General features: G+C 51.8%; 6 protein-coding genes across 6 annotated transcripts; 3 read left to right on the top strand and 3 right to left on the bottom strand.

Moving 5' to 3' along the window:
• The first annotated feature begins 65 nt into the window (after positions 1-65).
• Positions 66-1,707, top strand: V8C40DRAFT_242069 (uncharacterized protein). Its single transcript, XM_083215149.1, has 2 exons — positions 66-630; positions 699-1,707. Exons 1-2 carry the CDS (start codon positions 475-477, stop codon positions 1,143-1,145), a joined length of 603 nt encoding a protein of 200 aa, XP_083073991.1. The 5' UTR covers positions 66-474; the 3' UTR covers positions 1,146-1,707.
• V8C40DRAFT_198614 (ENTH domain-containing protein) lies at positions 1,563-4,279 on the bottom strand. Its single transcript, XM_083211952.1, has 4 exons — positions 3,771-4,279; positions 3,632-3,701; positions 3,349-3,569; positions 1,563-3,296 (listed from the first exon to the last, which is right to left on the bottom strand). The coding sequence occupies exons 1-4, from the start codon at positions 3,841-3,843 to the stop codon at positions 1,981-1,983; spliced, it is 1,680 nt and encodes a 559-aa protein (XP_083073992.1). The 5' UTR covers positions 3,844-4,279; the 3' UTR covers positions 1,563-1,980.
• Positions 4,280-5,228: 949 nt separating this feature from the next.
• On the bottom strand, positions 5,229-7,955 carry V8C40DRAFT_264725 (uncharacterized protein; the record flags this gene model as incomplete). Its single annotated transcript, XM_083219566.1, has 4 exons — positions 5,229-6,866; positions 6,999-7,415; positions 7,526-7,761; positions 7,832-7,955. 4 exons carry the CDS (start codon positions 7,953-7,955, stop codon positions 5,229-5,231), a joined length of 2,415 nt encoding a protein of 804 aa, XP_083073993.1.
• Positions 7,956-8,383: 428 nt separating this feature from the next.
• V8C40DRAFT_242080 (mitochondrial 2-oxodicarboxylate carrier) lies at positions 8,384-10,080 on the bottom strand. Its single transcript, XM_083215150.1, has 6 exons — positions 9,879-10,080; positions 9,786-9,808; positions 9,711-9,721; positions 9,532-9,645; positions 8,839-9,457; positions 8,384-8,785 (listed from the first exon to the last, which is right to left on the bottom strand). The coding sequence occupies exons 1-6, from the start codon at positions 9,922-9,924 to the stop codon at positions 8,702-8,704; spliced, it is 897 nt and encodes a 298-aa protein (XP_083073994.1). The 5' UTR covers positions 9,925-10,080; the 3' UTR covers positions 8,384-8,701.
• A 1,457-nt stretch (positions 10,081-11,537) lies between these two features.
• V8C40DRAFT_198714 (uncharacterized protein) lies at positions 11,538-17,073 on the top strand. The gene is made up of 2 exons (XM_083211953.1): positions 11,538-12,755; positions 12,827-17,073. The coding sequence occupies exons 1-2, from the start codon at positions 12,103-12,105 to the stop codon at positions 16,920-16,922; spliced, it is 4,749 nt and encodes a 1,582-aa protein (XP_083073995.1). The 5' UTR covers positions 11,538-12,102; the 3' UTR covers positions 16,923-17,073.
• A 2,106-nt stretch (positions 17,074-19,179) lies between these two features.
• V8C40DRAFT_198728 (autophagy-related protein 13-domain-containing protein) lies at positions 19,180-22,751 on the top strand. Its single transcript, XM_083211954.1, has 3 exons — positions 19,180-19,718; positions 19,799-19,894; positions 19,954-22,751. Exons 1-3 carry the CDS (start codon positions 19,515-19,517, stop codon positions 22,414-22,416), a joined length of 2,763 nt encoding a protein of 920 aa, XP_083073996.1. The 5' UTR covers positions 19,180-19,514; the 3' UTR covers positions 22,417-22,751.
• Positions 22,752-22,935: the final 184 nt, after the last annotated feature.

A 22,935-nucleotide genomic window follows, 5' to 3' on the forward strand; every position in this document is an offset into this window, starting at 1 on the left:
GTAACCCTTGTGGCCCCCTTCTGCAGCAGCTCTCCCCTCAACTGATAGGTAATCCAGTGGCTGTTGTTTAGGCCTAAAGCCGCTGCATCGCGAGCGCAACCGCCTGTAGCTGTTTGGCGCGTCAAGCTCCGTCGCGTCGCATCCCTCGCCCGCTAAGCCGGCAAAATAACGACCCAAAAGCATTCGACTTTTCAGTGCTTTCTGCCCATAGCTACAGACCTCTCTTTTTCATTCATTTCTTTATTCCTGTTATAAGACACATTCCACAGCTTGTACTCATTTTCCTGTCCTCCTTACGCCATTATTTAAGGGCTGGACCTTTCCCCCCCATGCGCCGCCTTTTGGTTCCCCTGTTGGCAGTATAAGCTTCTGAGAAAAAAAAAAGCCCAATCCTCTTTGGATACGCAACTCGCACTCACGCATTCACGCTCGCTCACTTGCTTCACGACATACAACCCGGACTATCTGCCTGGCATGAACTCTCACACGCCTCGCCCTTTTCCGGGACGATCAATAGCAGGAGGGTCCAACCAGCATGCGCAGCCACGGAATCCCCCCGCGCCGCAGGTGTCTTCAAACGAGGATTACGGCACCATTGCTGACGAGGATCGCGAACACATTGATGAAGTCGTAAGTTTGGCCACAAATCTATCTTGGAGCCCCGTCCCAGACTTTCTTACATTAGCAATGCCCCTTAGTTCGACTTGATGGATATGAAGAAGAAAGGGTGGCTGAATAGCTACGAATTCAAACACTCGCTCGCCGCGCTCGGCTTCGACATGCCCAAACCCGAATACTGCAGAGAACTAGAAAACTACGGCACAGTACCGCCCGACTGGCGAGACCCTCACAGCTGTCCAGTCAACCGCCTTCTCATCTACCCCGACCAGTTTCGACTATGCGCCGCAAAGCTCATTGCCCGACGAGACCCGCGTGAGGAGGCTATCAAAGTATTCAACATGTTCGACTACGACCAGGACGGCATCATCTCGGTTGAGGACATGAGGCATCTAGCTCAAGACATCAAAGAAGAACGCACAATGACGGATGAAGAGATCCAGACCATGATAGAGCATCTCGACCACGACGGCAAGGGCGGGGTGAATCTCGAAGAGTTCATACAGATGATGGAGGAGGCTGGCTAGTTGGGCATCAAGAGAAAGCCAGAAAGACGTTTTACGACGAAAGCTTCAGGGGAGAGACCGTTCCAGCCCCGGCAATAAAAGCCTTCAATATCTCGGCACAGAGCTGTTTCGCCGTCGAAGATATAGCCCGCCTTCTCGACGGCCCGCCCTTGCCGGGGACGCATGAAAGCTGGTCGACCCGCCCCAAGAAGCACACGATTTCGGAATGTTGCAAAGTTATAGTCGAGGACAATGGATCACATATAATGCGCACATGCTCACAAAGTATATCTTTTTTTTTTTTGGAGATGGCGTATCGGTAGTTTTGTTGCTTTTTTTTTTTCTACTTGTTTAGGATTATGTATAACGAGGCAATGGCAGCAGGAGTTGCTTTCGGCTCCAGGACTAGAATAAGTGCTACGAGATACCTATGCTAGCATTCACGAGATGGAAAGCTTGGACAAATATGAACAAGGTCGAATTCAGATCTACAATTTTGAATTCCAGAGGCGCGTTGTCTAATTAACATACCACATGGATCGTAGGAAGAAAAAAGAAAACAAAAAAGAGATATCCCGTTTAATTCCATCTCAGCCACCCAAACGAGCAGAATCTTAATCCCCTTCCCCTAGCAAAGTCAAGAAACAAATTGGTACGATGCCTAGAAAGCCGTTGCAACAGGGAATAGAGACTTTCACCTTTGAAAGAAAAAGGTGAGGTATAATAAGTCCATGAACAGGAACAAAAGAGAAAAATGGCGGTATTAGAAAGAGCGTCAAAGGCAATGGAAAATCCGTCAGTCCCGTCTTTGGTATATAAAAATTAGCCCATTTTTTTGTTTTTCAACTTCTTCGCCTTAAAACTGGATTAAATCTTGCGGCTGGCCTGGTTGCTGTCGCTGCTGAGCTCCAAATGGGTTGCTGTTCACCTGAGGTTGGCCACCGTAGGTGATGCTGGGCAGACCGGTAAACTGCTGTCGTAGGAAAGGGTTGTTGCCGGTGGCTTCTGGGTTGAGGCGACCAAGACCGGCGCCAGCGCTATTGATGAAGGTTCCGGGAGCAGTGTGCTGTGAAGGAATTCGCAAGTCTCCCGTGTTTCCGTATGTATCCAAGCCGTCTCCAGAGGCCAGCAAAGCGTTCAGCTTCTTCTCGTGCTCACTGAGTTCTCTCTGGGGTTGGCTGAAAGCAGGCTTCTGCTGCAGCTGCTGCAGCTGCTGCTGTTGCTGCTGCAGTGAGAACTGGGGCTGGTTGAAGTTGGACAGAGTCTTCTGCTCTGGCAGAGGGCTAAGAGAAGACGTCGCAGGTCTAGCTGATTGCGGCCTGTTCTGGGCAAAGGGGTTGTTGGAACCGGTCGGTGTGGGCTGAATGGACTGCTGCTGTAGCTGGTTGCCGGTTGCCCAAGGGTTGTTGCTTCCAGGCTGGATGGCCAGATCCAGAGCCTGAGAAGGCTGCAAGTGCTGTTGTTGAGCAAACTGCTGCTGCTGCTGGAGGTATTGTTGCTGCTGCTGTTGCTGTTGCTGCTGTTGAGCAAGCAGGTTACCTGTAGGCACCGGGAGGATTGAATCAACACCGAAAGCGACGTTGTAGTTGGGTTGCCAGCCAGTTTGCTGCGGCTGCTGCTGCTGTGGCTGCTGGTACCCAGTATAAGCGTTTCCTAGATAGCCCGTCTGCTGGGGGAGCTGTTGAGCCTGCTGGTCAATTGGGTTGGCCCAGAAATCCACAGCGTTGCCTTGCTGGTAGCCCTGGTTGAATCCAGTGTGCTGTGGCTGGGATGTTGTGGGAGTGTCATCGTCAAATAGAGAATGGGCATTGGAGTCTTCTAGCTCACGACGTCTTCTCTCTTCCTCCTCCTGGCTCAGTTTGATGGCCTTTGCGAGATCATCATCGTTCTCACCACCGGAACGAGTCTGCCTTCGTTTCCTGTCCTCCTCCTCCTGGTATTTGCTAGCTTCAATAGCAAGGCGATACTCAGTGTCGTCTTCTTCATTTGGAGCTCTCCGTTCTGACCGAGGCTGGCGTCTCTGGGACTGTTCGCCTTGCCCAGCATACTGCGGGCCGAAATCAGAGTCTAGGCCCATGACGCGCGACTTCCAGGACTTCCGGTCGCTTCGCTCCGCTCGCAATCGCTCGTCATTCAGGATAAGCGCGGTCAATTCCTTTGCCGCGACACGGACTGCGCATCGGGTTAATAACGGCCAACCGGAAGAAGGGATGCATCAATTTACCATTCTGACCGACGTCGCGGCCTTCCTCATCAATGTACTGGAACTCTCGCAGTGTCTTGATGATGTAGATACTCTGGCGCGCCCAAGTGACAACCAGCTCAGAGCCCTCGTGGAGACAGTAGTCGAGAACCTTCAACGCCTTGAGAACGTGGCGCCAATTCTTTCCCTTGTCATTGAGCCTCTTGTCAAGCATATCCATTATGTCGTAGAACTCGGTGGACCTGCAATCGGGCTCAAGGTTAGTTTGACGCTATGGTCCCAGCTTGTTCAGAGCGTGACATACGTGTTGAAGGTCATTTGGGCAATCTCGCTCATCTGCGTGCCGGTCGGACCCCATGGATCATTGCTCGTCGCTGTGGAAAGAAGCTGCCATTAGCATCGGTGACTAGGCCGATGAGCGGCAATTCCGGGCGGTGACAAACCATCTCGGACCTTGACCTGGGCATGAGAGTAACCCTTGGTCACGTTTTTCACGCTGCGCATAACCTTTGACATGGTGGGCGATCTGTACTATTCACAGCTGGAAGAGTAGGAAAAAGAAAAGAAGAGGGAGGGAAAGAGCCGGATGATTGGCGCGCGAGAAGCTGATGGGGGTTGGTCGCAGCTAGCAAGCAGGATAAGATAGGAGAGAAGAGAAATGAGATTGATCGAAGCGGCTGTCCGGGGTGCGCAGCAAATTCAGCCGCGAGACGCTGCGAGCGTGAACCTTGAGCAAACGGCTGCAGACACGCAAGACGCAGACGCTGACGAGCCTCACAAAGGTGAATCGAATCGCCACTCGAACTCGGCGGCTGCAACGCTTTGGTGTACCTTGGAGGTGCTTGGCGTGGGGCGGCTGGTCGCAACAGCTGTGGCGCTTAACAAAGGGGAGACGCAATGCACGCGAACAGAGAGAGAGAGTCTTTTGGCGTGCAAGCGGTGATGAAGCCAGATTGCGCGGCGCAAAGAGGCGGGTGAGATGTCGAGTCGAGTAGACGTCGTGGGATGGAAGAAAGAGGCTTGTCCGACAAAAGCGAGATGGGCTTTGACAAGTCTATCAGTCGGTTCGCCTCGCCTTGTTTCCAGCTAGCTTGAGTCAGTTTACGTACGCTCCCTGCTTGATTACGTTAGGAGAGAGGAGGAGGGACGAGGTTAAAAGTTCCCCAGTTCTCAGGCAGGGTCGACAAAAATATCCGAGCACGCCGAAGCCCAAATTACTTTGTCGTCTTTTTGTCAGCCTATTGTGACGCCCAGTCTGCATGCCTCGTTCTGGTACCTTACGTCACGCGCCAGACGCCCATCTCCAGCCACGCAACGACTTGAGGGAAATACTCCTAGACAAAGGCAGATCCGGGTCGCAAGCCCGTCAGCCCAGCGCTTACCCTACATCAAGCATTAAGCATTAAAAATCTCTGTAGTTCCATGCGTGATTCCAGTGCATCAACCGGGGCTTCCATCCAAGGCACATCGTCCTGTATGTACAAGGCAATTCCGATTCGGCCGGATTGCGCGTCTCTAATTGGGAGCTGCAGCACTCCAGGAAAATAGGTCCGGAGTACGCCGGCACCTGTGAGGTCATTCACTGTCACTGCTGTGGGCCGGGCACACCTCACTTCCAGTTGCATGCAGCAATACCCTGCACCTACGGAGGATTAACATTGGATGTATCTACACTCGGGGGATTTCGGTGGCTGCAGAGGCCCAAAGAATAAACTGAGATTGGATTGGATTTCCGTTTTCTGTACACGTACGGTACTGTAGATAGTCGCAGATATCAGCTAAATAAAGCTAGCGGGAAAGCGAAATTTTATGAACCCAAATTAGATATCCTTCTTCAAGATGCTGTCCTTATCCTTCCTAACCCTAGCCGACCACTATCATTTTGCCTGCGCCTTTCCTTTCTACGCGCAAAGCCTCTTCGCGCCTCCTGGAGCGCCACCATCGTCTTTGTCTTCCTCGTCCTCTTCGAGCTTAAGATGGTCGCGTTTACGGGAGTCTGAAGACGCAGCCGATTGTTCGGGGAGGAATTGGTCGGTCAGATCCTCTATCGTGAGGTCAATCAGTTCTATATCGTTTCTCTCGTTTTGTCGTCTAGTCGTTGTCGACGATGTTGTTCGATATATGTACGAAGGTGCGAGGCCGACGAACAAACTTGCTTCGCTTTCTGCGGTCGGTGGGGGGGAGATGATTGAATCGATGGAATCGTCAGAATCATCAGAGTCGCGCCCACAACCTCCCGTGCTTCTATTGCCCTGCGTGCTCCGTGTGAGTGATTCTGGATATGACGGGGCGTATCCATCATCGGAAACAAAGAGGCTGCCCTCCACATTGCCATTGGTTGAACCTTGATCAGAAGACGCCATATCTTGGTCAGGCTCCTGGTCGAGCTCCTGGTCAAGCTCCTGGTCAAGCTCATGGTTAATGTCGTGGTCAATCTCATGGTCGATCTCATGGTCGAGCTCCTGCTCGAGCTCCTGGTTAAGCCCCTGGTCAAGTTCTTGGTCAAGCTCTTGGTTTGGCTGATCTTCATTATCTCCATCCTCGGTAAGGTCAATGACTTGATGTCCAGAGACTGATCTGTTATCTGGTACGACGGTGGCGGATCCATCATCGCTATCCTGGTCACCATCACTGTTGATAGCCATCAAGCGAAGCAAGTGGAAATTGTTGAGCAGATCGTTCGCTTGTGAGTCCCCTGTAGAAGGGCCACTGTCTTCTTCGGTGTTGGTTGAGTTGTCCCCCATATTATGACAAGGATTTGCTTGTGATGGGGCATCATCGTCGCCGTCATCGTCTGAGCTCTCATCAGAACCTGAATCCGAACCAGGGCTCGGAGGACGACTTTGGCTCGGGTTCGAACTAGAGTCAGATTCAGGATCAGAGCCGGAGTCAGAATCAGAATCAGAACCAGAATCGGGGTCAGAGCCAGAGTCGGGGTCAGAATCCGAACTCGAGTCTTCCGGAGAGTTTTCCTCTACTATCCCGAGACCCCCGAGCAGGATGTCCCAATCTGCATCTGATGGCTCAAACGAATTGAGTGATGGAAAAAGATTCTTCAACTGTGATTTACAACGATCACCGGCTTCTTTGGGCCTCCGGACAGAGTTGTTCACGTCCTTTACAAAGTGCCAGTCTCGCACTGGTCGCTTCCTCTCTTTTGTATGAAGCCACCGGTCGAAATCCCAGAATTCAGCTTGTTCTAGGCCTCGCAGATTATAGACGTAGTCCATGCCTTGTATCGTGCGTAGTGATCGGAAGCCTCTGAAGTTAGGGTGTATTGCCATTTTGCACTTCATGTGCTCGACTATGCCCCTCGGTTCATGTTGGCGACGCATATACTCCTCATTGGACTCTTGAACGTAGACACCAAGAGTCTTGAGGCGAATGGCTTCTGGAAGCCATACGAGCGCGAATGTGCGGCGTGATGTATATTTCCCGCGGTCATTGATCTCAAAGGTGAGATGCTGCGACCCTTGCCAGAAAATCTCAACATGCTGCAGTCGTTGAACATTTGCTCTAATACCTTTGGCAAAGCGACCCTATTCGCCCAAAGAAGAAAAAGCAAACGTATTCAAGCCATAGAATATGTGGCTGCCCCAGAAATGCCACCTCTTGCAGACCAACAAAGGAGCTAGGAATACGTTGGGATCAGGCGCAAATTGAATGCTTACCGGAGTCCTTCCCACGTGTAGGCGATGGAGGTAGCTCGGCCTTTGATTGAGATTCATGGGCGCCTCATCTAACGAATGATGCGGGTCCAGGCGGGATATGGCATGGACCACCTTGCCTCGAAAGTCGAAGAAATGTCGTAGAATCTGGAACTGTATCTTATCAGGTATTTTCGTAGGCAGCTTTCCCCTAAGTACGCTGCCCCCAGGTGTCTTGCCCGCAAGCATATCACAAGGCCGCGGCCTCTGGTGCTCTGAGGGGTCGTCCTGCAATAGATCTGCTTGTAGCTCTCTGTTCGTAGGCCTTCTCAGATTTAGATCCGGATGAAGTTTTGTGAGTTTAGGCGAAGCATTTCCCTCCAAGCACGAGAGCTTGTAGATTGTTTCCCAGCTCTCACTGCCAATGCGATCTGGCCAAGTCTGCTTCACTGGTTAGTCAAGGAGCAAAGACGCTTGAGGTTTTCAAACTTCCTGAGGCTACGCACCACTTGAGTTTTCCTCAGTGTGTCCCTCGGTTGGCTAAGTCTTACAATTCTGTCCTCAAGCTGTCGATTTCTTGCTTCCAGCCGTATAATCCTCGCGTTTAGTTCTTCTATTGCTCTCTTTCGCTCCCGTGATTTGTGATGAACACGATTGAAGCGCCATCGATATTCTGGGGCAGCATGGCGGAAAGCGTGTGCTCCTTCTGCGTCAGAGTCGGTGAGTGAATATTCGTCTTCGTCTTCGGGAACGCCAGATGGGTCGTCATCGGCAGCATTTGCTGCAGCTGGTGAATATGCCAACATATCAGAATCGCACTAATAGAGTATCATCTTGTGGAGGTTGATCATGCTTACCTAGAGGATCATCATCCTCATCATGTGAGAGGCCATACTCGTCTGAAGCGCCAGTATTGGCTTCAGAAGGAGTAAGGTTGATGGTTGAAAGATGATCATCATCGTCATCCGAATTGTCATCCATAGTGACTGTGTTCAAGACTGAAACAAGAGAACGCTCTACTGATCGCCGGCAGTAGCTTGGAAGACAAGGAAGAGCAAGTAGAAGGCTGAGTGATGTGCAGGAAACGTAGGAGAGAAGTGGTGAGAAGAAAAGATAAAAAGAGGTGGGAGGAAGAGATGGAAGAGCAGAGGAAGAAAAGAGTTGGGATTATATAGGTGATTTTGAATCACGTGGTGCTTCAATGATTCTGCCTTGAAGCGGTGAAAAGGCTGCAAAGAGCTGGAGAAGAGGCGAGAAACGTGCACTCTTGTTGATATCCTTTAGGCTGGCAAGCAGGTGTCGTATGGAGCGGTTGGAGAAGCATGCTACAAGACCTTGAGCAGCTGTCAGGATGAATAAAATGAACATCTGGCCATCTGCCGTTATCAAAGCACGTTTGGGAACGATGATGGAGATTAAGGAGTAAATAGTTTATGTTGAAGCGTCTATACTTCTAAGAATCTTGTGACTGTGTACTCGTTGCCGCTTTTGACGATTGAAACGCTGGAACCGCCTGTTTATAAGCCCCATAAACCTGCCGCAGCCATCGTCTAGGTTGAAAAACAAAACAAAACAATGGAGATATAGTACCTATCTAATCCAAGAAGAAATCGTCTAAATGCTGAGCGTCCAGTTCTCTAAGCATAGTGTGACAAGTCGACGTTGCGGGCCATCCGACGGCCCTACCAGTTTCTCTAACGCTGTTTTCCCAATACCGTAATCTGTTTCTATGATTGCCACTTGCGGAAAGTGTCCATGACGGTGGTGAAAACGACCAGAAGAATACCACCTCCAGGTCCGAGACGGAGAACCTAGCAGAGTTTAGTAAATGTAGGATATTTATAAACGAACATGAAAAGCTCACCTTGGGCAAGAAGCCCTTGTACAAAGCACCGAAACCTTCTTCCCTGAAAACAGTCACCACGGAGGGGAAAGCCCAGTTGTACTTGGGAACCTGGCCGGGCACCTTGGGAGTATTCTGAATTCTGCTCTTGACGACGTCGAGGGGAGTGTTGACAATGGTTCCCACAGTTCCACCGATAGCACCAGAGATCAAGTCGTTGCCCATCTTGCCGCTGCTAGTCTCAGCCTTGGGAAGCATTTGACGGACCTGGAAGATGCAGCCAAAGTAACCGGCGTTCCAGAGAATGTGTCGCCACATTGTGCTCTCAAGACCTTGGTAAAGGGTGAGGGGGCCCTCGTTCTTGACAATCTTGAGAACGCAATCCACCATGCCGTTGTATTTTCCAGCAGACGCCTTGTCTTGCAGACGGATCTTGACCAGCTCGAATGGAACGACAACGAAGGATTCGGTGGCACCTGCGGTAGCACCGGTGAGGACTGACAATGACTGGTTCATCTTCTCGACGCCAAACATCTTGCGGTAGACCTTGCCCCATTCATCGTTGGCAGCAAACTTGGTGGCTCGCTTGGGGGCTTCCATCAGAATCGGAGCGGAGATACCGCGGTAGAGACGTGAGAACCTGCGTCTCTGTGAGAAGGGATCTCCAAAGAAGATAACAGCAGCGGGGCAATAGAAGAGAAGAAAGTGACCTACCCTTCGTGCTTGATAATCTTCTTGAAGCAGTCAAGCATGCCATTGTATGCTTCGGCACCCGAACCCGTGCCGGTCTGCAGCTGAACTCTAGTCTTGACCACATCCAAAGGATACCTGCACGGCGATTTGTAAGTATGGCTACTCAGGCTGGTGAGCATAAGGGATATCGCGCAACGTACATGACCAGAATCTATTGCAAGAAAGATGAATCGTTAGCTGAGGTTTCCGTTAAGAGGAACGGGGTCATATCGCACCTCCGAGACGCCCGCAATTGCGCCTGAATGTATTGTCAGCCATCAACTGCCATCAAGTAGAATCGGAGCGAACTGCGCAGTATCTGAGCGTACCTGCGGCAAACTGGTATTGGAAGGGAAGGGGCTTTGGCTCGGCCATCTTGTCAAATTGGCTGTTCAACCTGGATCAATCAATTGCAGTGCTGAAGGAATTCCGTGGCAGAAAGGCGGCCGAGCACAGATGCGATTGTCGTGGTGCTTAGCGGAGGAAGATCGGAGCGTCACTCTGGAGGGGAATTTTTTCCAAATCTTTAGCGGCGGGCAGGCCATTTCATGGGCTGAGTGTCGCCGGCTATAAGCGATAGTCCCACCTGGCGCTAGCAGAGACCCTGTCCAGTGGTGCAGTTTTAGCGGCCAAGGGTCACGAAAACTGGACGAGAACACGCGACACTAGCAGTGCGTTAGTCTGATGAGACGAGACGAGACGATGACCTCGAGCCTAGATAGGTACTAGGTAGTACGTGGTAGTTTTTGCCCTACAGGAATGCAAAGTACTTGTACTTGCATACGCTAGAAATATTCACGTCAGGAATTGGAGTAGAACTTCCAGAGAAGTGCCTGTCCTGGGCTAATCACTACGATTTACTGTACCTATTCGACCTTAGTATTTCCCGATGGCGGGATTCCGTGTAAGTTGGATATAATTCGGGATTGATGCCATTCAATCTCATGTATATTGATCTCCGCAGCTTGTTGATAGGTAGCGTAGTAATATGCTTATTTAGCATGATACTTCAGTACGTAAAGCAATGCAGCTCTTGTCTGGATTTACGTAAATATACCTGTGATTCGGCATTCTGAACTAGAGGCATTTTCATATTATCATCGAGTCCATCTTCAGATACCGGGAATGCTACCCGCCTCTCACACACTGCATACTACTTATCAACTCGCCACTAATAATCATTTGGTAGATTTGGATTACCAAATTACTCTAGAACTTATGGATGACAATCTTTTTTTTTTCTTGAACTGATATATAGTCGTATGTGCTGTTGCTGTTGCTAGTAGGTTGTAGGGCAGACATGAGACGGCCCCAATGCACCCCGATGGCGGGGTTCAAAATGCTCCCCCACACACAAGTCATGCACGGCGGCTGATGGCCTTCGGAAGGGCCCGGCTTCCTGGTGCGCGTCCTTCTCCCACTGCCACCCGGTAGACATAAATAGGTAAGATCTTTGCTGCTTGGCTGTCCAGTATATTTTGTATGGAAGATCTGGGGAATTGTACCTCGCCTCGGTAGCAGCAGAAGATTGCCGAGCCCCCTTTCGGCTCAGCTGGTCTTCTTACCTAGACACGCACGTTCCACGACCCAGAGGCTGCGTATCAGCAAATTAGACCCTCGCAATGTCGACATGTGCCGTTGTTGGCAAGCCTTATCCGGAAGCTGAGCGTCAAAGCGATTTAGCACAGGCTGCTTTTGCGCGCTGCTATTGGCCATGGCTGCAGAGAGGGCTATCCGTCTTATCGGCGCAAGTGCTCCGTGGCCCGGATCTAAACCCCGCCATCATCAACCACAGGGCAGAAAGGAGGAAGCGACAGGTACAATGGTGGGAGACGCAATATGATAAGGGTATACAAATTTACTGGCAATGATTTGATAAGAGAACCTCATCAAAAAAATTGAATTCTCACGATTTGAAAAAACTAGGGCGTTGCGCAATGATTTTGGCCTCTCTTAAATTTTCCTTGTAGTATAAACAGCTACTTTTTGTCCCGTAGCTCGGCATAGACATATGAGCTGCCGAGTCCCGACCTAACAGCCGCCACGGCCCCTTCGATGTACTTTCCGGGTACCAGGAATGCGCAAGGCCACGCTCACGGAGCTTGGAACTTGGAGAGATATAACCACCATCCAGCTTCTAATCTTCAAATCCTGCATCATCGCCGCATCCTCCTCATTAAACTCATCTGAGGCTCCAAATTCATCCAAATCCAAGCCACTCGCCGGTCCAACTCGTTTCGCGCCACCCCTCGATATTATCGATAACAGAATCTTTTGCCATCCATCGACGATTAATCCTGCGTGCGCATTCGGTGATAACAACTTGTCGAGTCCCACACACGCACGTCTTGCTGCAGCCACGCCGAGTCGCACGATCTCCTGGCATCGAATTACGCACAAGAGAGCTTCGACTGTGCTTGCTGAGGCGTCAGCAAATCTCCGGCGCTTCGAATCGCACCTTTAAAAAAGCCGTGATCCAGCGAGACTCACAGCGAGGTGCCTTTTCAGGCGTCTGGGCCTCCTGTCCGTCGTGCAGCAGCTTATCCCCGGCCGATGAGTCATTTGCTGTGGAAATACTTCTGGGAGAACGATGTCGACAAGTTTCGGCGTCTGCTGGCCTCGGCCGGCCCCAATACCCAGGCGACAACAAGGAGTCCAGCTGTAGGCGTCGGATCACATCTTGGAGCGAGTCCCGGTAGCATCGGGACTTCGCCAAGGACTACCATCAAACCGCGTAAGGCGTCAGGTTATGCCCCTGGCCTTGGCAAAGCAAAAGACGGCAGCTCTGGTCTGGGCAAAGCGGAGGTCAACAGTCGTGACCATGCCGGACTGACGATATTGCTGCGCGCATCTTCTTCTACCGATCCGAACGCCCTGGTCTTCGTTCAAGCTCTACTCGAGCACCCCCATATCGACTTGTACGCTCAAGATCCTGAAAGCGGCTGGAATGCCCTGCATAGGTCATTGTACGCTGGAAATGCATCAATAGCTAGAGCGTTACTAGCAAAGGAGCGTGGGGATCTTGTAAACCACACTCTTGGTGCTGTTAACAAGGTTGGCCAACTCATCAAGACCAAGGATCACGAAGGAAACAGTCCATTTGACCTCTATAACTCGACGATTGCTGCGAGATCGTTACGTCACACGATGATCCAGTCTTTGGACGATGATGATTCGGACCTTGGTGACGGGGACTTTGACCAAAGGTGAGTTATCACTGCGGCACTTCATTCTTGGCTGTTTCGCATCTGATGTTGACTGACCTTAAATCGTATAGTGCTTCTAAATTTATGCAGGCCAACAAGCATTACGCAGAGGGAGATGAACTTTTCATGTTTGGAAGCAACAAGAATCTTTCCCTTGGAGTTGGAGATGAGGACGACCGACAGTATCCTGAGCGGATATTGCTACAACGGTCAGACCAATCCATCCGCCGCTTCTATGACGATTACCTCACACAGAAGCATGTGGATGCACCGCTCAATGACACAACAGATCTTGACACCATCCCTGCTCTAGTTCAAAATCGACCCTTGGTAATCCAAGACGTGGCCATGTCAAAGCTACACACTGCTATTCTCACTGACGACCCGATATCCAACCTCTATGTTTGTGGCGTTGGCCGCGGCGGAAGGCTGGGACTTGGGGACGAGAACACACAATTTAAATTCACCCCTCTCTCCGGGCCATTTGCAGATAAAAAGGTCTGTCAGGTTGCACTCGGGCAGAACCACTCAATGGCGGTCGTTGGAAACGGCGAGCTGTGGACCTGGGGCCTCAACTCTGATTCGCAACTTGGCTACGTGCTGCCTCCTCCTCTGAGGACAGATGAAGAGCCGATGAGCCTCGTCCCGCGGCAGGTTTTCGGCCCTCTCAAGAAAGAGATTGTCCTTGGTATCGCTGCATCGTCCATACACTCGGTTGCTCACACTGGATCGTCACTATATTGCTGGGGCCGCAATGCAGGCCAGCTCGCCCTTATGGATTCTGATTCTAGATCACTGGATCTGCAGCAGACGCCTCGCAAAGTTGCCGCTTCTCTTTTGTCGGCGCCTATTGAAATGGTTGCTGCGATTGACAGGGCCACCACCTGCTTGTTATCAAATCATCAAGTTTGGGTATTCACCAATTATGGATACAGTCTCATAAGGTTCGCCTTTCCTGACGTCGCCCTTAACCGCAGTCTCAATGCAAGCGTCTTCTCCACAAAGTTTGATGTATCACGAAGAGATATTCGATACATAGCAGCTGGTGGTGAGACGATCGCCGCAGTGACGGCTCGTGGCGATCTCTTCACTATGCAGGTCAGTAACAAGGGAGATGCTGGAGCCCCATTTGGCTCCACGACCAACCCCGTCAAAATCAAGAGTGCGGTTTCTCAGCCGCAGTGCATATGGGATTCAGGAAAAGACGGTGTTACATCGGTCAGCGTTGGAGAGCATGGATCTGTCGTCATCTGCACAGCATCTGGCGCTGTCTGGAGGAGAATAAAACGCCTCAAGGGGAAGATCGAATCCATTGTCGATTCTGGCGATGTTAAGAGAAAAGACTTCAAGTTCCAGCGTGTTCCTTACATCACGGATTGCGTGGCTGTGCGCAGCTCTACTTTTGGGGCGTTTGCTGCGATTCGAAAGGATAGCAAAGTCATGGCTCAGGAAATTCACATTTCCGAGCAGAATCTCTGGAACGATATGAGCTCTCTCCTTTGCTTGAAGGATTTCTACACTGCTGAAGGCAGCTCCGAGAGTGACTCATCACGGAAAGCTTGGAACGCTTCTATCATCAGAGAGGGTCCTGGTACTGTGGCCCACATGATTCTAAGCTCCTCTGATATCGAAACGGACATGCTTCATTGGCTACGAGCCAACTCGTTCTTATACGATACCGATTTAGAGATTCGCACAACTGCGGTGCCAGATATCAGGATACCGGTGCACGGCTGGCTTCTCTCTGGAAGGAGCTCCGTCCTCCGCCAGGCTCTGTCTGATTTTCGGCTTGATGGCTTCCAGACACAATCGGACACATTTGCTCTGGAAGTTGTCAATGACAAGGTGGTGCTGACTCTGCTCCACATTGACATATTCACATTGCTGAATATTGTGGTTTATGCCTACCAAGACAACATTATTCCCGTGTGGAAATACACGCGCGAAGCCCCGGCTCTGGCCCATCGCTTCCGCCAAGTTCGAACGGACCTAATGAGAGTCGCTACAAAGCTCAACATGCCGAAGCTGGAGGCCGCTGCTCGACTGCAGGCAGGCCTAGAGCGAACGCTTGATGTCGATTTGCAGGAAGCAATAACCGACCCCTTGTTCTTTGAGGATGGTGATGTGATATTAGAGCTGGATGGGGACGAAGTGACGCTCCACAGTCATCTCTTGTGCCAGCGCTGTCCGTTTTTCGACGGAATGTTCAATGGTAGATCACAGGGGCAATGGCTCGCTGGTCGCCGCGACGCAATACAGCACGTTGAGCCAGTTCGAATTGACCTGAAGCACATTCACCCAGAGACATTCTCTTATGTGCTGAACTTCTTATATGGGGATGTTGGCGAAGAAATATTCGATGAAGTGATGGCTTCGTCGATTGACGAATTCTCAGAACTCGTCTTGGACGTGCTAAGCGTGGCCAACGAGCTTATGATCGATCGGCTGTCACAAATATGCCAATCCTTGATTGGCAAATTTGTAACAAATCGAAATATATCGAATCTCCTGAATGAAATCAGCGCTTGTTCAGTGGCGGAGTTCAAGGATACTGGGCTGGAGTACATCTGCTTGCAGCTTGAATCTATGCTTGAGAACCATTTCCTGGACTCCCTCGACGAAGAACTCTTGTACGAACTGGATAGTAAGGTTCGAGACAATCAGCTCGCGTGCTTCCCAATTGCAAAGAGCGGTCGGGCGGAGCTGCTACTCCACGAGAAGTACCCTGACCTAGTGGCTGATATTGAAGAAGAAAGAAGGCGCCGTGTCAAAGAGATGGCATTTAAGCAGGCTCAGAGGGAGGAAGAGAGAAGATTGTCCTCTGCATACAAGCCGCGCTTTGGAAGTCTGGATGACCTTGCACGAGGACTGGAGACTCCAGAGAAACGCACCAGACAGTCCAGGAGTGGCCGGAACGAGCCGTTCAGCCCGACCTTACGTCCTAAGGATTCCCAGGCTGATATGATCTTTGATATGGATGATGAAGGTCCCTCTGGAGGAAGCAGCCTCGTGTCTCCGCAGCTATCGCCCCCTTTGACCCGCACCGATACTGATACTGGATCGATCTCAAGGCTCCCGGCAGAATGGAAGAGCTCAAAGGGCAAAGACAAAGCCGAGACACCGCAGTCGCCTGTTGCAAGCCTGCCTTCTCATCAGCAGCCGACTATCGACTCAGTGACACCCGTTTCCAAAGAGGTCAGGAACGACGTAGAATCCCCCTACTCGACTGCCAACCCTCCGTGGGCCTCTGCGGCACTGCCTACTGCTAAACTAGATCTGAAGGACATTATGTCTGAGGCTTCCGGAAGGTCAGCGTTGACGGCTGCCTTATCAGCACAGATGACAAAGGACTCGTCTAGTAAACCGCTTTCCAAAATGTCACAGAAAGAACGGAAGAAGCAGATGCAGATACAGCAGGAATCACAGGTCGCAGCGCAAGAGGAGCAGGCCAAAGCAATACCGTGGGAAACAGCATCGTCTAAGAAAACTCCGCCACCATGGAAAGCAGCAACGCCCGTTCCAAAGACTTCACTGCAGCAAGCGATGGCGTCTGACGTTGCACAGCGAAACGCAATATCTACCAATGTCAAGCCCCTGGTCGCATCTGAGTCCAACCCTCAATCAACCCAGAGGCGGACAGCTTCCCCGGATACTCGATTCCCCGGACAGGGGCGTCCTGGCAACCCACAAGTCACAGCCCAAACAAGCGCTGGGGCAGAAAAACAACAGCAGAAGCCTCTGATGCCTCACTCAAAATCTTACATTAAGCCGGCACAAAAGACGGAGGCGACGTTGGGGCTGAGCATGGCAGATATCATCGAACACCAGCAGAGAGAGCAGCAGCAGGTCAAGGAGGCAGTGGCAAAGCGATCTCTTCAGGAGATCCAACAAGAACAAGCCTTTCAGGAGTGGTGGGACCAAGAGAGTCGTCGTGCGCAGGAAGAAGAGGCTAGGCGGCACAATCGAGCAAAGGGCAAGGAAGAGCAGGGAGGAGGAGGAAGACGTGGCCGCCGGGGAAGGGGTGGAAAGGCTCGAAGCGGCGAGCCGCCAAACAATCAGCAGCCTGGCGTTGAAGGCTCAAGTACGAGTACAAAAGAAGCGTCCAAGACCGGCGGTAATGCATCTCGGGGCCGAGGTAGAGGAAAGACGAACAGAGGTGGAATGTAAGTTTTTTAATCGGGTTAGAAGTTTGTGTTTGGCTTACTTGAACTTGTTTTTGACGGCTACACCGGCAGTTTTAATATTATATAGTAGATATCCCCAGCTCCTTGTACTCAGGTGCGACTTTGTAACAATACCAATCATGGCCCAGCACGCTTCTCGTGTCACCAGTAACTGCAGATTCGGGGCGCACGAGCAGGTAAGAAGCTGCAGGCGAGGACCAAGACTACCTGTCGTATTCACCGGACGGGAGTACGGAGTAGAGATTCCCGATAATCACCGGCAGAAGGGAGCAAGTGACGGCGGAGATGGCCAATTCATTAGAAATGCCAGCACATCTAGCTGGGTGTCACAGACACAGCCATTCAGAGGCTCCAGGGCCTCACCGACACAATTTTAGGGCTCAGCGAACAGCTGTGCGACACCAATCCCGAGCGTGTCTTGTCCCACAGGCCCTCAGATTGCAAGGACCAGGTCGTGAGGATTTGTTTGTGATGGGAGTGGATTGGGCGTAGCATGAAAATGGCCTCTCCGGGCTTCTTTTACGTATTGACGGAAATCGGGAGCTTTATTATTGCTTACTGTAATATCATACCTGGGCACCCTGCAATGCTCTGTACTAGGTAGGTATAATACTAACCGTGCCTAATCAATAAGCAATTGATCAATGGATGTTTGTTCTATTTTATTCTCCGTGTGATGTGATATCCAATCTCGCCATTGCCACTACCTTGCGTGCTCGGCGCCCAGGATTTGTTAATCTCAGTCGCCCTCCCTGGCAAGCCTCGATTGATCTGATCCGGCCATCCCTTTGCGGCTAGTCCCAGCTGTTGCGTGAATCGCGAATACAGGCCGTGGTAGCATTGATGTAAATGGAGTGCATGGCCATTATCGTACCGGGTACTTTGGCTCCAGCGGCTGGGCATCCTGCATGTTATGCCAGGTACCGTGGCGGTACGTCGCCTCGACAACTCCCCCCAAGAGCAAGCCCAGCCGGAGGGAAATCGGATCATGAATCAATGGGCTTCTGACATCAAATGGGCTGGGCGGGCCAACCACAGCGGCGCGATAGGACCCCCACAGCTTCGGCATGCTCGCTCGCTCGCTGAGGCCACAGCGCATGAGCGTGCTAAAAGCTGCCCTGCAGCCCATTCGAACGCTGGCTTCAGCGGTGTGGTCGGCTGTGGGCGGTTGGGCGGTTGCGTCAGAGGTACTCGGTACCTGTTAAGGTGCATGTAGTTGGGATGTACAGTAGCGACTCAGTTTGATCCGAGGCAGGGCAGTTTGGAAGATGCTGAGGCGCCATTTGCATCGTCACGGCTTGGGAGGAATTGGCGCATACATGTACAGATCGACCCCAGCAGTTTCCAGCAGACTGCACCTGTACCTGGACTCTTGATACCGTCGATATCGTGCTCAGAAGCACGAGACCAATAACTGGAGCTGACATGTGCCGGGCCCCGTACCTCCAGGTACCTGCCAGGTACTTGTCTCCGGCCCCGGTTGACCTCGACTCTCATCAACTCTCACTAAGAGCTGGGCTTCAATAGCACTTTAGCGCCTCCAGTGCTCCGTGCTCCGTATTGTTCATGGTACTGCGCTACCTCCCCAGTACATACCCACTACCACCATTGCCTCAGCTATGTGCTCTCTCCACCAACCTCGCCCGTCCCCCGGCTTTCTCCCAAACCTTATCAGCCGGGCTGACGAGAGAAGAAGCATCAAATCTTGGTTCTTTCATCCACCCAAAGTCCATATACAACTTTCTCTGCCCCCCCAGAGCTCACCGCTTACAAGGGCATTCAAGTGCGAGCGCGGCGTTGACGAGGCCCGTTCTGCAGCTCTCTGCGCGCTGTCGGATGACGAAGGCCCTGTACCTGATACCCTGGCCTGCTATCACGGGGTCGGACGAGTGCCGGGGCGAGTGACTCTTGTGCTAAAAGGAGCTCGCGTCCTGTGACGATACCCGTCTCCACAGACTTTATCGATTCGATTCGAGACAGTTGGAACCTTGGGGGATCGCAACACCTCGTCGCCTCTCTCTCTCCTGGGCATTTGCATTGCATTGGGATGCTGAGTGCTTGCGGATAGCATAGCTGTAGCGTCGTCACTTCACTTTGCCCGTTCGACTTCTACTGGCCGCTTCTTGCGTTGGCTGCCTGTCTGCCGAGCCCATCAAGGCCCTTTTATCAGGTCCTCCCCCCTCTGCTGCCTGGCGAGTTAGCCAAGGTTGCCTCATCCCGCGGACCACGATTGACCAGTCATCGGCCTCAGTTTGCCGGTTGACTGCATCGCACGGAATTGGGTTGGAGTTTGTGCCTTGCTGCCCATAATCGATACCTGCTCGACGCGAGCGCCGCCCGCACGAAGAGAGCGGACGAGCATCCCTTGGATCCTGTCGAAATCAACGCCCACGCCAACGATGGAAGAGCAGTCTCAGTTCCAGACCGACACCCCTATCCGAGTTTGATCGACTGCCGTCCGTTTGTTTCTTTCTCAACGACAGGAAACACCTTGGTCTCGAGAGCCGATACAAGCTACTTTCCCCTCCTCCTCCTCCTCCTCCTCCCTCTCCTCCTCCCCTTCTCTTGACCAGCCATGCATCAACAAGGCCGGGTGCCACCGAGGCTCGCCTCACCAGCTAGGTCACCCATGCGATCCAACAGCCTGCGAGAGGGCGCTGTGGGATCTCGTCCGCGGGCGGGATCGAGCCTCTCCGCTAGGGAATCTGCGAGCTCACCCACGATGGAGCAAACCGGACCGCCGGCTGAGTCAATAAGGAAGTTGGATCAGATAGTCCAGGTAAGTTGGATCATGGCTCTGTCGAGGACGAGTGCCTTTATATCTGGCTTTCAATGGGCTAACCTTGCTTGTGCCACCAGAACTTCCACACCAAAATCGCCGCTGTCGTCGTCTCCTCCCGCATGAAAGTTAAGCCAGTCCACGGCGCCAATGGAGTACCGAAGATTAATAAATGGGTATGCCCCAAACTATGTGTAGGAATGGAAAAGTTAGATAACTGACCGTGCTGCTACAGTACCAAATCGAAACCGAAGAGATTGACGAGTTTAGGGAAGAGCTGAGGATATGGAAGAACTGCGGTAGCCTTGAGAACCGCCCTCCACCCATGATCATCGAAGTTTATCTTGATGCGTCGACGCTCAAGGAAAGCCAGAGTCTTGTCATCATCGATGAGGACGGGAAGCGCTGGGATGTCCTAGAACAGCTCGCTGCGTCGACATCTTCGAGTGGTAGCGATTCCCTCGCCAACATCAGAAGGCCGACTGAGGTTATACTAGAGCGATGGCGCGTGGAACTCAAATCGATTGTCGATAAACCTTTGGACGACTTCGGACCCATTTTGCCTACCATCTACAAAAAAGCCATTGTATTCTTCCGATCTCTCTTTGTCGCCACCAAACTATTGCCGGCGTGGAAGTTTGCTAGCCAAGGCAATGTTAAAAACTCACACCCAGCCCTGATTCCACAGTGCAGGATTAGAATGTCGGACCCGGACAGATCAAGGCCCGACCTCTTGAAGAATTCCATCGACGGGAGAAGGGACGCAACGACGGAGTACATGTTTGGAGATCTTGAGGTACCTGTTGGCAGGCTATGCACCTCTGTGATTTATCGAAACGACTGCACATTCCGCGTTGACGACGCAGAGTCACTTTTGAGCTCCCGTTTCATGGGAGTCGATGAGAATTTCTTTAAGCCATCATTACCACAGCGACACATGACTGAGGCAGGCTCACTGAGAGACCACCGCAGGGGGGTAAGCGTGAATGACGTTCACCAGACATATGGTAGTCTGTCAACCTTTCATGGCGATGGTCCCATAGGAACGAGCCCTATTTCTGCGCTTCGTGCGGTCAAGCCGCCCGGCTCAGATACGAGCTCACCGCCAGCATCATTTCCGCGGCAAACGGATAATGGGGTAGCGCCTCATTCACTGCCGATATCAGGGCGAGGGTCTGCAGCAAGACCCACGGCTCGCCTTGGAGAAGATCGAAGAAGGCCGTCCATATCTTTTCAACCATTTAAAGCTGGATCCCTATCTGGATCTCCCGTTCCCCGACACACTGACCCAGAATCGCCCGCATCTCTTACTAGACCTAGTTTACCGTCTCTCCGACAACCAGGAAACCGATCTTCGTTGACCGCAGGTATGCCGGCCTCGCTTCGCGGACCGACTTCCGTAAACACCACCGATTCACCCTTAGCAGGATCCCCACGACCCGCATCGGCCAGCAAATATAGCAGCAGCTTTACGCACCGGAGAGGGCGATTATCGATTGGCAGCACGAGTCGGATGGGCGATGAAGAGCAGAGCAGCAGCGGGAGGCAGAGTCTAGCCTCATCGATTGCGCAACCAGGATCTGGATTTCTCGCTGAGGTTGGAGCAGCGAGCTATAGTTCGCTGCAGACCGAGGAGGACGACATCTCTGATTTCCTTAAGGCTCTGGACAGCAAAAAGACTCTAAAGTCGTTCGAGCCAAGCAAGAAGGGAGAATCAGCAACGAGCAGAACGGTAGCTCAACTGTCCAAGTTCCAAATGATGAGGGAGTCGAACAACGCCTTGACCGAGTCAATGACTTCTTCGATGCAGCTCAATCGTTCCTCAACCGTTTCAAGCAGACAGCTCGCCAATTTGACTAGCATCGGTGGAACGATTTCGCTATCTACATCTTCTTCTCCCGGAAAACCAGTGTCACCGCATACACCACATACGCCCGCAATCCCATCTCGCCTCAGTGAGAATTCGATTATAGACTATACACCGGCGACCTATACGAGGGTAGAGCCGCCTGCGAGAGGCTCATCACAAGCCAGAGCAACAGGGTCGACTCAGGACGGTACGACAGCGATTGATATTCCTCTATCCCCTAGACTGGGTACCCATCACCGCCGATCAAGCTCTGTTGCTCAGCAGGTCCGAGCTGCAACTGATGACGAGGAGGCCGATCTGCCGTTTGCTGCGCATCGAAGCATTAGTCTCGGGGCAAACGATAGGGAGCCACCAACTCTGAGTACACTTCTCGGCCGACAAATGCAGTTGGAGGAGGAGCTACCCGGACAGCAAGAGGATCCATCTAGCCCGCTTCGACCGGCGACTGGCATTCAGACTGCCGAGTCATCGGACGTGATCCAACGAGGTTCGGCGAGTGACACTCCCCCGGATGGGTTTATTTCTGCGACGCAGCCAAGCTCCCCCTTCCATCGACGACGGTATGCAGGAATGGCAGGTGGCCGTCGAAGCACTCCTCCGCACTCTTCTCGAGGCAGCTTTGCTGGGTCGACTAGTAGGCTTAGTCGCCCAGATGATGAGGCTGTTGGTGAAGAGCCGCTAGTCTTTACTCTCTCTGAGATGGACGCTCTGGGGAGGCGAAGCCTGGAAGAAAGCCGCGGCGGTAGCGGTAGCGGTAGCGGCACCGCATCTACTGAACGACCCCATTTCGAGCCACGAGGCACGACTCGAAGAGGATGGGCTGAGTGATGCTGAGGAAACCACACGAGACTATACTTTTGCTGGCTAAAGATTGATTGATTGATTGCACAGATTGTTGATAGACTCATCATCTTGCTTTTTATAAAAGCCCTCCAGTGCCGGGCTTTTGAGACAGCATTTTGTTCTAATGATTGACTGGATATTTTGATTTTGGGGCGTTGATGGTATCTCCTTATAAAATTGTCGCTCTTCTCGCCTCTCTTTCTCTTTTATCCTTTCTCTTCCTTTTCCCTTTTATCAGGTTCTTTCTTTCTTTGTTCTTCTTTCTTTTTGGATACCGGTAACATGGAACCCCCCACAACGGGCACGGGGATTTAGGGTTGCATTTTTTTTTTCTTTTCTTTTTCTTACTCTCTGGACCTTTATTTTCTCCTCCCTTTGGCCGGCGAGCGGCTTTGTTATTTCTGCTCTGTTGTTATTAGTATTACGGCCTGGAGAGCCTGTGTGTATATATCGGTAGGGAGGGGACGAAATGGGACGAACGAGACACGGTTTGGACAGGTACTA

The sequence above is a fragment of the Trichoderma camerunense genome, assembly GCF_050948025.1.
Source record: "Trichoderma camerunense strain CBS 138272 chromosome Unknown V8C40scaffold_7, whole genome shotgun sequence".
Lineage (NCBI taxonomy): Eukaryota > Fungi > Ascomycota > Sordariomycetes > Hypocreales > Hypocreaceae > Trichoderma > Trichoderma camerunense.

Coding starts and splice junctions, on each gene's coding strand:
- V8C40DRAFT_242069 (XM_083215149.1), top strand. CDS start 475: ATGAACTCTCACACGCCTCGCCCTTTTCCGGGACGATCAATAGCAGGA. Junction 631..698: donor GCGAACACATTGATGAAGTC/GTAAGTTTGGCC, acceptor AATGCCCCTTAG/TTCGACTTGATGGATATGAA.
- V8C40DRAFT_198728 (XM_083211954.1), top strand. CDS start 19,515: ATGCATCAACAAGGCCGGGTGCCACCGAGGCTCGCCTCACCAGCTAGG. Junction 19,719..19,798: donor AGTTGGATCAGATAGTCCAG/GTAAGTTGGATC, acceptor TTGTGCCACCAG/AACTTCCACACCAAAATCGC. Junction 19,895..19,953: donor TACCGAAGATTAATAAATGG/GTATGCCCCAAA, acceptor GTGCTGCTACAG/TACCAAATCGAAACCGAAGA.
- V8C40DRAFT_242080 (XM_083215150.1), bottom strand. CDS start 9,924: ATGGCCGAGCCAAAGCCCCTTCCCTTCCAATACCAGTTTGCCGCAG. Junction 9,458..9,531: donor AAGATTATCAAGCACGAAGG/GTAGGTCACTTT, acceptor ACAGAGACGCAG/GTTCTCACGTCTCTACCGCG. Junction 8,786..8,838: donor ACAAGGGCTTCTTGCCCAAG/GTGAGCTTTTCA, acceptor AAACTCTGCTAG/GTTCTCCGTCTCGGACCTGG.
- V8C40DRAFT_198614 (XM_083211952.1), bottom strand. CDS start 3,843: ATGTCAAAGGTTATGCGCAGCGTGAAAAACGTGACCAAGGGTTACTCT. Junction 3,702..3,770: donor CCAGGTCAAGGTCCGAGATG/GTTTGTCACCGC, acceptor TTCTTTCCACAG/CGACGAGCAATGATCCATGG. Junction 3,297..3,348: donor CCGCGACGTCGGTCAGAATG/GTAAATTGATGC, acceptor CCCGATGCGCAG/TCCGTGTCGCGGCAAAGGAA.
- V8C40DRAFT_198714 (XM_083211953.1), top strand. CDS start 12,103: ATGAGTCATTTGCTGTGGAAATACTTCTGGGAGAACGATGTCGACAAG. Junction 12,756..12,826: donor GACGGGGACTTTGACCAAAG/GTGAGTTATCAC, acceptor TAAATCGTATAG/TGCTTCTAAATTTATGCAGG.